This window comes from Triturus cristatus, chromosome 2_1 (genome assembly GCF_964204655.1).
Source record: "Triturus cristatus chromosome 2_1, aTriCri1.1, whole genome shotgun sequence".
Lineage (NCBI taxonomy): Eukaryota > Metazoa > Chordata > Amphibia > Caudata > Salamandridae > Triturus > Triturus cristatus.
The window spans coordinates 822829284-822843470 of record NC_140581.1 but is presented as its reverse complement, the minus strand read 5'-3'; the positions used below and the strand labels follow the sequence as shown (position 1 = coordinate 822843470).

The 14187-nt window shown below is 47.5% G+C and overlaps 1 protein-coding gene across 1 annotated transcript in view; it reads right to left on the bottom strand.

Moving 5' to 3' along the window:
- Nucleotides 1–13615, bottom strand: part of ZNF367 (zinc finger protein 367) — a 63405-nt gene extending 49790 nt beyond the window's left edge. The window contains exon 1 of the mRNA XM_085640209.1: nucleotides 12599–13615. Coding sequence (XP_085496335.1) covers nucleotides 12599–12988 — 390 coding nt within the window. The 5' untranslated portion in view covers nucleotides 12989–13615. The remainder of the gene's footprint in view (nucleotides 1–12598) is intronic.
- Between the last annotated feature and the right edge of the window lie 572 nt (nucleotides 13616–14187).

Below are 14187 nucleotides of genomic sequence, written 5' to 3'. Positions count from 1 at the left end.
ACTAATCTCCCCTTTTCAACAACTGGGGGCAGAAGTGTTTCTCATGGTCCCCTCAAGGCTTAAAGTAATACTAAATGGGAGCACTAAGGTACTTGGAGGAATTGAAAGGCAAGAACAAATGACACTTGCTCAATAGGGCTTAAGAACGAAGTCAGACTTCAAATTAACTTCTTTATTTTTTGTTCCTGGCATTATTTCTTTTTCTCTCTGCTTCTCTAATTGCTATTTCGTCATATTCTTCATTGTATGTTTTTTTTTTCTTTAGGCTGTTACTATATCGCTTCACTTTATTACGTTATTACGTTACTATTGAAGATAGCTAAGAGCTAAGAGAAAAGGGCATGCGGCTGAACCTATAAAACCTAGAGTCATAGATTATATCAGTCCGGCGTGGCAAGCAGTTGGAGCTCAAGCTGATTTCCATCATTCAGGCACTGCCCGATTGCTCGAAGAAGGGCGGGGGGGGGGGGCGGGGGTGGGGTGGGGTGGGAAACGCACAACAAGAGAAAAGTTTTACACAGATAAATTCACCATGTGTTTTTTTTTATTATTCTTTTTTTGTATATACACATGCATACCTAAGATGTACTTGCTATGGCATAAGACAAGACATCAGGAATTTATAGCGCTATTATCATTTGCTGGCCTCCTTTTTTTTTTTTAAGAAATGGCTAAGTCAAACCCTCTAAGAATTGTCTCCGTTAACATTTGTGGGCTAAACGACCGCTTAAAAAGACAGAATGTTGCGCTGGGGCTTCGCTCTTTGGGGGGGGGGGGGGGGGGGGATATCAATTGTATCCAGGAATTTCATATCGAGGGTTCTCAGAGATATTTATTAGATTCGATGGGCTTTCAAGTCTTAGGAGCCACTACGCAGGGTTCAAAAAACAAGGGAGTGGGTATTTTGGCTGAAAGAAAACTCTATTTTCTCACCCAGGGCCAAGGCTGACCCCTTAGGCAGATGGGTGATCTCAGAGTGCCATGTTTCAAATAACCCCCCTTTTACCCTGTGCTCAATTTATAGGAGCAACTTAGACGATCCAGGAGTCATAAATTCGGTCTCCGGGGAATTGGCACACTGGCCCATCCCTATTGTCCTTTGTGGCAATTTGAACTTGCATCTACCCTCCAACTGGGACAGTGTTAGTCACTGGAAATACAAGGGTAGGAAACCACAGGTATATCAGGCATTGATAGACCTCGCACAGGTACATGGTCTCAGAGATTGTTGGGCAAGCTTAAATCCTTCCTTGCCAGGGCATACTTTCTACTCTGCTCCGCACCACACCCTTGTTAGACTAGATTATTTTTTCCTTTCATCCTCGATTATTAATAATTGTACTATTGAATTGGCCCCGCGTTTTATGTCCGATCATAATCCCCTTATCAATATTAGAAGCCTAGGGAAAGCCAAAGCGGTCTCTACTTGGACCTTTGAAAAAGCTCTACTCCAGGATCAGTTGTACAAAACACATATGCAAGGGTGGATAGAGGAAGTTCTGGAATTCAATGTTGGCTCGGCCCCTCTTATGATAGTTTGGGAAGCATTAAAAGCTGGGGTCAGGGGCGAAACCCTGGGTTTCTCAATACGCAAAAACAAAAAAGAGAAAGCGGTGATAAATAACTGACAAGGAAAGCTCAGGGAGGCTGAAACTCAGCTGACTCACCACATTCAGACCGGACAAAACATCGATACAGCCCAGAAGGAGGTAGTGTTGGCCAGAGCCGAAATTGGGGCAATTTTTGCAGAAAAGGTCGCCTCAAAATGGGCAAGTACCCGGGAGAAAAATTATGACTGTAGTGACAACATTGGACACCATTTGGCTGTCAGGACTAGGCAACAGGTCTCCTATAACGAGATTCGTACGATCAAACTCACATCAGGGGTTGAGACTAACAACTCAGATCATATTCGAAACGGATTTCAGGATTTTTATTCCAAGCTTTATACTGAAGAGATCTGTGGCCCTAGCGACCTAATCACCCTTGAGACCACCAATTACCTTAGTGAGGTCAACCTCAGATCTCTTCCTTTAGAAGACATGAATAGACTAGATACAACTCCCACATGGGATGAGATATTGGAGTCGCTTAACAGTTTGCCAGACGGGAAAGCCACTGGGCCAGATGGCATTCCAGTAGAATTTTATAAGTCCTTTGCTCCACAGATTAAGACAATCTTTACAGAAGTAATAACTTCTACATTTAATGGAACTTCACCACCAACATCCTGGTCCATGGCTAGAATAGCTATCTTCCCAAAGAAGGACAAATCTCCAATAGAGATGAGCTCATATCGACCGATAACGCTCATTAACTGCGACTCAAAAATCTTTTCCAAAATATTAGCTAATAGAATCTCTTCTGTGGTTGAATCGCTGGTCTCAGAGGGGCATTTCGGGTTTAGTCCGAAAAAAGGGACAACCGAACATGTTAGAAGGGCTATTACTCTTTTTGACGCCGCACAGGCTTCCGGAGTCCCGATGTCTCACACTCTTGGATGCTGAGAAAGCCTTCGATCGGGTCTCCTGGCGATTTCTGTGGGCAGTCATAAAGAGAATGGGATTCGGACCTAAGATCACGCAGGCAGTACAAGCTCTCTATCTTAAGCCAACAGCCTGTGTCTCAGTGAACGGGCAACTAACCGGTCAATTTAAGATCTCCCGGGGTACTAGGCAAGGCTGTCCATGCTCCCCACTGCTGTTTGCCCTTTACCTTGACCTCTTCATCAAACAAATAGAGGAATAACGAGATCCTTCCAGTCAACCTCCAAGGAAGCTGTATTAAGATCATGGCTTATGCTGATGACCTGGCTATCACTTCACCTGACCCCTCAAACACCATAGTGGCTCTGGAAAATGAGGCGAAAAAATTTGGGAGGCTTTCTGGCTACGCTCTGAACCAAAACAAAACCCAAATTATAATAAACAGCCAAGTTTTATGGACTGACTTTCGAGTGGTCTCTAAAGCCAAATACTTGGGAGTCTCTATTTCATCAAACTTAGATGAAATTGTTACAGACAACCTAGCCCCTTTGGCACTACACACAAAAAAGGCCCTGAAACAAATGAACAATTTGCATCTAACCCTTGTAGGCAGATGTAATGTCATAAAAATGACATATTTTCCCAAACTCTTGTATTTCTTCCGTACAATACCCTTGGAGTTCAGTAAATCCAATTTGTTAAAATTTCAACGAATTTTCACACAGTTCATTTGGGCTTACTCCCAACCCAGGAGGGCACTAAGGCAGCTTTGTCTACCAAAGGAGCGAGGGGGTTGGTCCTTTCCCAATATTACACTCTACTATTGGGCCTCGGTCCTACAATACAGCACAGAACTGCTAAAAGAGGCTCCACCCCTCCAGACTATAGGCCTCCCCACGCCTTTTCAGCTATTGCTGGGTGAACAGACCTGGGGCTGCCTACTTCGGGAGACCACCTACGGATACTACAAAAGGGTGAGGTTTAAGACACTACTAAACTCCTTTAAAACCTTTCGCAGCATCCGTAAACTTTTTGGGCTGGGTAGACTTCACTTTTACACTTCTACACTAAACAATGTCAACCTACCTGCTATATTCGGTAGGGCTTACTTTTCAGACTGGCACAAGGCCGGCATACTGAAATTAGGAGACCTTGTTACCTGTGAAGGGATGGTCCCTTTTTCGGAGCTACTGACTAGGTTTAAACTCAAATATGAAGACGCTTTTAAATACTACTGTGTATCTGACTTTTTGTCTAGGAAGGCAGGTGGGCCTTCTGGCTTCAGGGAAATTGACATACTTAACATCATACGTAAGCCAGTCTCGCCACGAATTGGTCTATTATATAACATAATAGACAGACCCCCGACGACCTACAGAACATAGCCGATAAATGGTCCAGCAAAATTGACACTTCTAATACCACTTTTTTTTAATTCACTCTCCCTTTCACTGAACATTCTAATTTCAGCTAAACTACAGTCCCAACATTTTAAAACTATTTTTTTTCTATATCTCACCCCTAGTAAGATCGCGAAGTGGGGCACTGGCCAAGGCACCCTCTGTCCAAGATGTGCGGAATACGGGGCCAACTCTATCCATATCTTCGCTACATGTTTAAAACTTTCCATCACTTTAAACAGAATACAGGCATTCTTAAGGGAAGTTACAACTCAGCCCATAATTTTGAATCCTACCATTATCTTGCTAGGAACACAGATCGAGACCTCCCAGCTGAAAAGAGATGGCTTAATTTTTATTGCCATGGCTGTTTGGAGGTTGTGTGTGGCCTCCTCCTGGTTAGATCCGGAGCCCCCAGCGTTCTCACATTGGTTAGCCCGTTTTATTGCCACATACTACTTAGAAATCGCTATATATGCAAAGAAAGGAAGAAGGGGACGGAAGAAGGGACTAGAGCTATGGGAAAAAAGGAGTCTTTGGCTTGTACAGTCAGGATAATGTATGCGCTTTTCCTCGTCTCCTGTTCTTTTTTTTTCTCTTTTCTTTATGTCTTCCTGTTCTCTGTGTTCTTTCTTTTCTCATAATCATACGCAAGTTTTTTTTCTCTTTTTGTGGGGTGGGGGATGGGTGCCATTTTGTAATACATATTGTAATCTTTTCCTTTTTTTGTTTTTTGTACTGGCAAATTAAATCAAAATTACAAAAACAGGAAGCATGTTGAATATTAAATGTTGTATAGATGTTCTACTAACACAACACCAACAAAACAGACACGAGCAAGCAACTGTTTCTCCAGTCAAATGGATAGCCTTCCCAGATCGAGAATTTATTCTTGCCACAACAATGGTTGTTAGTGAGTCTTCCTTAGTCCCTTGTTTGAGGCCCATCTGCCTGTTGCCACGCTCCAGTCAAACGGATAGCCTTCCCAGATCGAGAATTTGTTCTTGCCACAACAATGGTTGTTAGTGAGTCTTCCTTAGTCCCTTGTTTGAGGCCCATCTGCCTGTTCCTGTTGCCACGGTCAGTTGCAGTTGGTGGGTGCTCCATGGACTGATGCGCTCAGTGGTGTCCCTGCCAACCAACGCACTGTGGCAGTTTCGTTCGGGAATGGAGCAACACAACAGAATACCCAGCCCAGCATGTGGGATCTCCAAACTGAAATCAGATGGGTGCTCCTTGTGCAGTTGTGGCCTCTTGGCCAGGTTCACCCGGGGAGAGAGATTAGAAGATGCTTCGTCAGGCAGTCACAACTTCCAGGCTGAGATCAGCTCCTACTATGATATCGGCTCCTCTTTCAGATTAACAGGGGTTTCAGGCACCAGTAGGGTGCCAGGCAGCACAGGTTGATTTCAAAACAAATTTAAAAGCTATTTAGGATGTTACAATAGGCCGGAAAAAGTTCCTATTTGACAGAATAGCCAACTGTTTATGCTTTCCGAGAAGTAGACAAAACATCTGTTCCCAGCCACCACAGACGACGATCCCAAAGGCGCACATCAGAGCAGGTTTATTGAACACATGTGTTCCCGTCCAGCCCACACAGCAGCCGCTGAGAGAGGGACTAAAAAATGACTCGCTGTGGCGAGTTTTTCAGGACAAGACAGTTTTCCTGGCTACTTGCCTCGCTACATATATTTGTGCTGCAGAGTATTTTTTCTTGTCATTTAGTTATTTGTCTCCACATCTCGGACTTGGGCTTCTACGCACTGCACCCGCATTCTGCTATCTTTAGAACTTCTTGCTGTCATTTAATCAGGCATGGTATTATAATATTGGCTGTGCTTGGCTCTCCCTGCCATGACAACAATGCCATTAGTGAACTAAGAAGCAAGTTAGTTATGTGCACTCACGTGCAAAACCATACACAGCACTAGACCAACATGCCATAATAACCGCAAACTTTCACCAGTCAGCCAGCCACCCATGATCAACCTCTCGTCTCGCACACACACCTGCAAGCACAAATACTGGGCAGGGGGTCGCTCATTCTCCTAAATCACGTTCAAAACCTGGAACGTCCTTCCCAACACATCATAGCCTCTTCACTTCCTGAGTTTAACAAGAAGCTGAAGATCCGGTTTCTGAATAACTCCGCGTGGACCAGAAGCCCACTAAGCTGCTCTAGCACCTCAATACTCTCATGGGCAATGAGTTGTGCTCCACAAATTAAGATAATTTAACAAGTCTTGTATTCACTCTTACAGAATCATCTGTGTGCGAATGACTAGTTAAGCAAACCGCTGTGGACTTTGTCCGCGCAGCTCCTTGCTCTTTGTTCCCTTCTCCTTGGGCAGGTCTAATTTTCTGTTATAATCCTCCCACCTTATAAACGTTTACCTCACCTCACTGTCATCTGTCACCTTGTATGTAAAGTATCAATGCATGTAAAGTTTCAATGGCTGTCCCCTATCGAGCATCATATCTCACACTACTCCAGCTTTTGTGCTTCCCGTTACATATTCCCACCTACCTTTCTCCCTGCTACTATTCCCCGAATCCTTTATTTTAGTCCCTGCTATGTTTCTCTGCACCCTTTTCCTCCAATCTCTAGTGATATCGTTTAGAATATTAAAGTAAATGGATGGTTATAATATCATAAGACATAAGGTATATTACATGACTGACCAATTCACCTTTTGGCAACATGTTAGGTTGTCAACTACATCTCATACATGCCCAATATTGATACCGTACTAAGAAACTATGATCAGTGTAGTTTTTTTGAGGTAGTAGTAGTATGGTGTAGATTTAGAATCCATTACAGTTATAAAAATCGCTTAAAATTAAACATATACAACTTTCGACGGTTCTTAAAAATCGTCCGCAAATATTTACTGTGCACATCACACAAACCAAGACAGAGGCACAAAAGGTTGTGTAGGTATTGAACCTTACTGCGATCTACAGGATGTTTGAAAAAGTGCGATATGCACGTAGCCCTCAAACTGTCTCAGTGGAATATATATAATGTACGCGTAGTTTTATAAATGCCCGCTTTGTTGCATAAGCCAGGTTGTCTGGGCTCACACCTGTAGTGTCCTGAGAAATGGGGCACTAGGACCCCGAGGAGGGCAGAGGGCAGGAGAGGTCACCGGACACCAGTTCCGGTCAAGGGGTGAGGGGCAGACCACAGGAAGCAAGGGACGAGGCAGGACGTGCAGCATGCTGGCTGCAGATACACAACGATACAATAAAGAATAGAAGCTGACCTGGCTGTGTGGTGGTTATTGCTGAGACGCGACGCGACAACTGGCGACGAGGCGGGATCGAAATCCACGCGTCGCGGCGACTGTCGGAGCCCACCCGGTCGCGGAACAAAATTCGGAGCCAGGAGCCCACCCTGGTCCGAAGCGCCAGCAGAAGAAAACATCGTTGCGGGAGCCCACCCCGGCGCTGCTAACAGAAGTAAGAGCAGCGCGTTAGTGAAACTGAAGGAAAGATCAAGATCCCTCCCGTGCGTGAGCTTTAACGAACTCTCGCGAGAGGAGGCGGCCATCTTAAAGTCAGGCGAATTGAGCCAATCAGCGCCCAAGATAGACGGCGGCCATTTTGAAGGGTCAGGCAAAGTCCCGAACAGCGCGAAATCGCGCGAGAGTGCGGCGGCCATCTTGGAGTCAGGCGAATTGGGCCAATAGGAGCACAGGAAGGCCGGGAGGCCATTTTAGAGTCAGGCAAAAAAAAAAAAAAAAAAAGGAAAATAGACGAAAAACGGTCCAAATAAGGAGAAAACGATAAGAAAAGGTGCCAAAGAAAGAAAAAAGCACCAGAAGAACAAGAAGGAAGAAGAAAGAAGGAAATAAGTACATAAATAAAACAAAGAAAGGAAGAATATGGGTGACGAAGAAACAAGGAGCACACAAGCTGTGTTCCGCAGGCCACTGCCATTTAACATATCGGAACCACAAGCAGGCATCAGATGGGAGAGATGGCTACGACAATTTGAACGATACATGCGCGCGACGGACGTCGCAGAGAGCAAACAATTAGATCTGCTGGTCAACCTTGCGGGAGACGAAATAGAAGACTTAATGATGACACTACCAAGTGAAAAAACGGCAGATTACAAAGGCGCGAAAGCGTGCCTCACAGAGAAGTTCGACCCCCAACGCAACATCGATTTTGAAAGGTACACGTTCCACACAGCATGCCAGCAACTAGAAGAGAGCATGGATGATTTCGCGACAAGGTTGCGGAAGTTGGTGACATACTGCGAATTCGATAAATTCGACAACGAAGAAGCAATACGAACGCGTCTCATCGTAGGGTGTTTGTCAGTAGAGTTCAGAGCACGCATCCTAAAAGAACCAACAACACTTGAGAAAATACTGACGATGGCCCGCACAGAAGCACGGGCCACGCAACATGCCAAACAAATACAAATTGGAAAAGAAAAGGGAGAAGCGATGGCACATCGGATGACGGAACATTTCAAAAGGAACGACAACAGGGAGCAACAACATCACAGGAAACAAGCGGTCACCTGCTACAGATGCGGCCTTGACTTCCCACACGTTGGCACCTGCCCAGCAATGGGCCAGAAATGCAGAAAATGCAATAGGGACAATCACTTCGCAAGCACCTGCATGAGCAGGCAATTTAGGAACGAGAGGGGACGAACAGCAAGACAAGGGACAACAGGCACCAGACACGCCAGACATATGGAGACAGCAGAGAGAGGCTCGTCGGAAGAGTCGGATGAACAGACGACGGCTGGGAGAGAAGCACGGCTATACCTCATGTCCGACACACCCAAAGAAGGAAGACAGCAGGAACACATCCAGCTGATGGAGAAACAGCAAATAAAAAAGACGGCCACAGTAGACATCGACGTCGGGCGCCACAGAACAAAATTTGTGCTAGACAGTGGTGCCACATGCAACATAATGTGCATGTCCGAGTACGTGAAAATGAGAACAAGGCCAACGCTATCGCCATCAACAGTAGATGTGTTCACGTGGGGATCAAAGACACCAGTAGAAAACATGGGCAAGTTCACTGAGACGCTAACATATCAGGACGTGACGCTACAGGAAGAAATACATGTGCTGAAAGGGGACATCCCAGCGCCCTGCCTGCTGAGTAACGTGACGGCACAAGTCATGGGGCTGTTGGCGATGACGTACCACATGACAGAAAAAGAAAACATACTGCAAGAATATCAAGAAATACTGCAGGGACTGGGGAAGCTAAAAGACAAACAGGTCACCCTACACATAAATGAGGCGGTGAGACCAGTGGCACAGCATCACAGGAGAGTGCCGATTCACCTACAACCGCAAGTGGAGGAAGAAATAAACAACCTACTGCAGCAAGACATAATTGAGCCTGCAGACGGGCCAACACCGTGGGTATCACCGATTGTGGCAGTCCCGAAGAAAAATACTTCCAAAATAAGGATCTGTGTGGACATGAGAATACCGAACACTGCAATATCGAGGGAACGTCATCCAGGACCTCATCTGAACGACATGATCAGCAGGCTGACAGGGGCGTGCCGATTCTCAAAGCTAGATCTATGCAAAGGGTATCACCAACTAGAGCTGGACCCACAGTCGAGGTACATAACAACATTCTCCACACACCTAGGACTATTCAGATACAAACGGCTCAGTTTTGGTATCTCGTCAGCGGCCGAAATATTTCAGGAGACAATAAGACAGGTGATACGACCAGTACACAACAGTTTCAATTACAGTGACGACATCCTAGTGTTTGGGAAATCGGACGGAGAACATGACAGCGCCTTAAGGCAAGTGTGCAAACAACTAAAGCAGGCTGGACTAACACTAAATGGAGAGAAGTGCGAGCTAGGGAGAACAGAACTGATTTTCTTCGGACACATATTCTCGGAAAAAGGGATGAGGCCTGATCCCAGCAAAGTGGAAACGCTAAAGAAGACAAAGCCACCGTCAGATGTGGCAGAAATAAGGTCATTCCTAGGCCTGGCAAGCTACTGTGCCCGATACATACAAGACTTTGCCACAGTGAGCACGCCGCTGAGAGAGCTAACGAAACAGGGCCAGAAATTTGTCTGGTCTCAAGAATGCAATGAGTCGTTCGAAGAGATAAGGAAGGCTGTGATGACGGTGGAGCACCTCGCATACTTCGACCCTCGGCTCTGCACCGAGCTGACGGTTGATGCCAGCCCAGTGGGGTTGGGTGCAATATTAGCACAACACCTGCCGGGAAAGGAGTCACCAAGGAAGATTGTCTCATACGCCAGCAAAAGCTTGACAGACATTGAGAAGGCGTACTCCCAGCCGGAGAAAGAAAGCTTGGCGGTGGTATGGGCATGCGAGCATTACCACATGTTTGTGTACGGAAAGCCATTCACCATCATCACAGACCACCAAGCACTAGTAACAATTTACGGCAACCCAGCAGCAAAGATGCCGCCTCGCATTGAGCGCTGGGGCATCAGACTAATGGACTACGACTTCAAAATTATACACAAACCTGGGAAAGAGCAGAATCCAGCCGACTACATGTCACGGCATCCGCTGCCACATGCAGAAAAAAAGGCCTCAATGGCCGAGGAATACTTAAACTTCGTGCTAAAGCAAAGCACGCCGGCACCAGTAACTCTCACAGAGATAGAGAGAGAAACGGAAAGAGATGACACACTCCGAGCGGCCAGAGAAACGACGAGACAGCAAAGATGGAGACATATAAACAACAACTGCACATGGAAGGGAGGAGTACAAAAGGAGGAGATGCTGGCCCTACAGAAAATAAGTGGGGAGCTCTCGGAGACAAACAGCGGAATCGTAATGAGGGGCACCAGGATAGTCATTCCAAGTTCACTACGACGCCAAGTGGTCAGCATTGCACACGAGTCACACAGGGGCATTGTGGCGACAAAAAAACTGCTGAGAGAAAAGGTCTGGTTCCCGGGGTTAGATCGTCTAGTCGAAGATACGATCGCGGCCTGTCACCTCTGTCAAACGACGGGTCCGCCTGCAAGAAAAGAACCACTGCAAATGTCGGAACTACCAAGAGCAGTATGGACAACAATGGCCGCTGATTTCTTTGGACCTCTAGACGCGGGAACTTACCTACTGGTCATAATGGATGAATACTCCAGATTCCCGATTGTGCGATCAGTCTCCTCAACGTCAGCAGCCGCAACGCTACCTGTTCTAGACGACATATTCGCAGCCTGGGGCTCGCCGGAGACGTTGAAAACGGATAATGGCCCTCCGTTCTCAGGAGAGGAATTCCGAAGGTTCATGGCTTACCTCGGAATACAGCACAGAAAGGTAACACCACTATGGCCGCAAGCAAACGGCATGGTCGAAAGATTTATGGGAAACATCAAGAAGGCAGTTCAGAGGGCGAAACTGTCGCAGATTTCCCTAGGCCAAGCACTATGCCAAATGCTGAGGGACTACAGAAACACGCCTCATGGATCGACAGGGAAATGCCCGGCGGAGTTAGTACTAGGTAGGACAAGCAGAACAAGGCTGCCGCAGATAGAAGGACCGGCCGCGCCGGGGCACGAAGGCGTGGCAGCAAAAGATGAGGCAGCCAAGAAGAGAATGAAGGAATATGCTGATGGAAGACGACATGCCATCAAATCACACCTCCATGAAGGAGATACTGTCATTGTACGACAGAGACAACAACGGAAGTCGGACAGTGCATTCGCCCAAGACCCATTGACGATAACACAAGTGAAAGGAACAATGATAACAGCAGAGTCAGACAGCAGGCGAATAACAAGGAACAGCTCACACTTCAAAGGCTTGAAAGAAGAAAAAGAGGAAGAGCACGTGACAGGCACCGAAGGGATAACAACAACAAGGGAGTGCAATGGAGCAGGTGTCGCAGAAGCAACAAGGCCAAAGGAGGGCCAAGGACAGGTGGAGAGGCCAAGAAGAGACATTGTGAGACCGAAGAGACTAATAGAAGAAATGTGAAATGCCGCTCTAGGCAGCATCTCACGGGTCACATCAGTCGACAGTTCACATCCTGCAACTGACTACAAAAGAGACTGTCCCATTTTATTACTAACGAATGCTACTGTCGTAATGCCTTTGTGACAAAGGGGGGAGATGTAGTGTCCTGAGAAATGGGGCACTAGGACCCCGAGGAGGGCAGAGGGCAGGAGAGGTCACCGGACACCAGTTCCGGTCAAGGGGTGAGGGGCAGACCACAGGAAGCAAGGGACGAGGCAGGACGTGCAGCATGCTGGCTGCAGATACACAACGATACAATAAAGAATAGAAGCTGACCTGGCTGTGTGGTGGTTATTGCTGAGACGCGACGCGACAACACCATACAACTAAAAGTCAGAATCAACCATTTAAATACCTAAGCAAATCGCCAAAAACGTGATTCGCTTAGCCTACAGCCCACCCTCCTGGTGAGAGCAGGAAGGCGCACAGTTGGGATGCCTCCTAAACAGAGCGACGCTGTTGCGTCTTCTACGCACTTGGTTCCGGAACCTGTTGGGAAAATGTCCATAGCAACCAGACAACACGCGCAGATGCACTGGAGTGATTTGGCGCGCGGAGGTGACATCATAAACATCCAGCTAATACCGCCCCCAGAACTTATTTAAATTCACACTACCGCGAAAAGGGCGCCTGTATGGTAAAAAAAATAAAAATAAAAAAAACATTCAATGAACTCCTGGAGCGTCAATCTTACCTTGTAGCTGCCGCTGTCTGGACTGCAGGCAGATTCACTATCAGCGCAGCCCCCTTCTCCCCGTGGTGTTCGGCTGTAGGACTCCGGGGAGCAGCAGGGGCTGGCAGTAGCAGTCGGTGTAGGTCCACTCGCACTACCTCCAGGATCTCGCGCCACCACTCCCGTGGGGCCCGGGCTGAGAGTCACGTTGTGCGCGTTCTCACCCCAGCGCCACGGGTATACCATGAAGTCGCTGAAGCCTGGGCTAGTTGGGGCTTCGGCCGGCCGCTTGGGCTTGATGGGCGTGGTGGCGGCGGCGCTCCGGATGACAGACACCAAAACCCGTTTAGGGGAATCGTGGCAGAATACGACCGGTGTTTGGAGAGGAGCGGGCGGCAGCTCGGCCATCATTCTCCGGTGTAGGCGCGCAGGACCCCGCGGGCTGCTCTTATACGGCAGGCAGCGGTCGATCCGCTGTGAAGTCAAAATGATTGTCCCGCGCTGGTTCCTGTCACCTGCGCCTCTAGGGCGACCCAATCCCCCAGTTTTCTGATGGGACCCTCAAACTCTTCTCTTGTTCTTTGGCACTTAGGTCCCCTGCCGTGCGCTGACAGATGGCGGGCGAGCTAGGCGGTTCTGACAGGTCAACCGGGCTGGCAGCACCGAGCTCCCTTCGCCTCTTCCGTTTTCCCGCGCTACGTTTCGCGCCCGGCAGGAACGAATCACCTTTGGCGCTAAGGCGCGGGTTGGGACTGTCAAGTGACTGACAACAGCGGTAAGCCAATACGCGTGAGTATGGATGGTGTGGGCGTGTCGAGAAGCGTGTTTTCTTGCGGCGCGTGTGGGAAAGGAGGCCGGGTTGTGCGCCTGGATCTGAAGGGGGCAGGCTGATGCCGGTGTTCACAGTAGACAGGCCGAAATGGGTTATGTTGTGTATAGTGGAGCGGCGGGGGGCAGACACAAGAGAGGTGGTCGCGTGCTAGTGACCACCGACTGGGGCGTGAGAAGTAGTGGAGGCTCTGAGAAGGGCAGTTAATCTCAAGAATAAGTTTCCCGCGCGCCCTGTCATAAACGTCTTTTTTTCGTCTTCCGGTAACACGTGACTTACCCTTTAAAGGGATCGTACACCAAGAATAGTTAAAGGTTATGCTAATACAAATGGTGGATTAAAGAGTAGTTTGGTTGATTAAGAGCGATCAACAAGGTATGAAAAGCATGTCGCCTTTTTAGGACTTAAAATCTAGACAGATTTTTGTCTGCGAGTCACTGTCATTTGGATATTTGTCACGCTTTTTGTCACGCTTTTTATTCCGGTTTCCCTTTCAACGCGCTCAATGCACTTTTCTTAGATATGCTCACCCGCCATGTAAAGTTTCACTGTCCGAAACGTTACCTCACTGGTGGTGTTCCTCAAGGGGCAGCATGTGATTCACGTGTTAAATGTGAGTGGAGTGAAGTAAACACAATAGTCTTGTTTTACTTGTCGAAGAAGTTTATTATAATGGTTAAACCCACTACAGGAAGCGACCTCCTGGTCCAGTGATCGTACAGCAACTGACAAGATGCCCTTCGAACCCAGGTCAGTGTCAGGCCTTAAAGGGCTTCAGCCC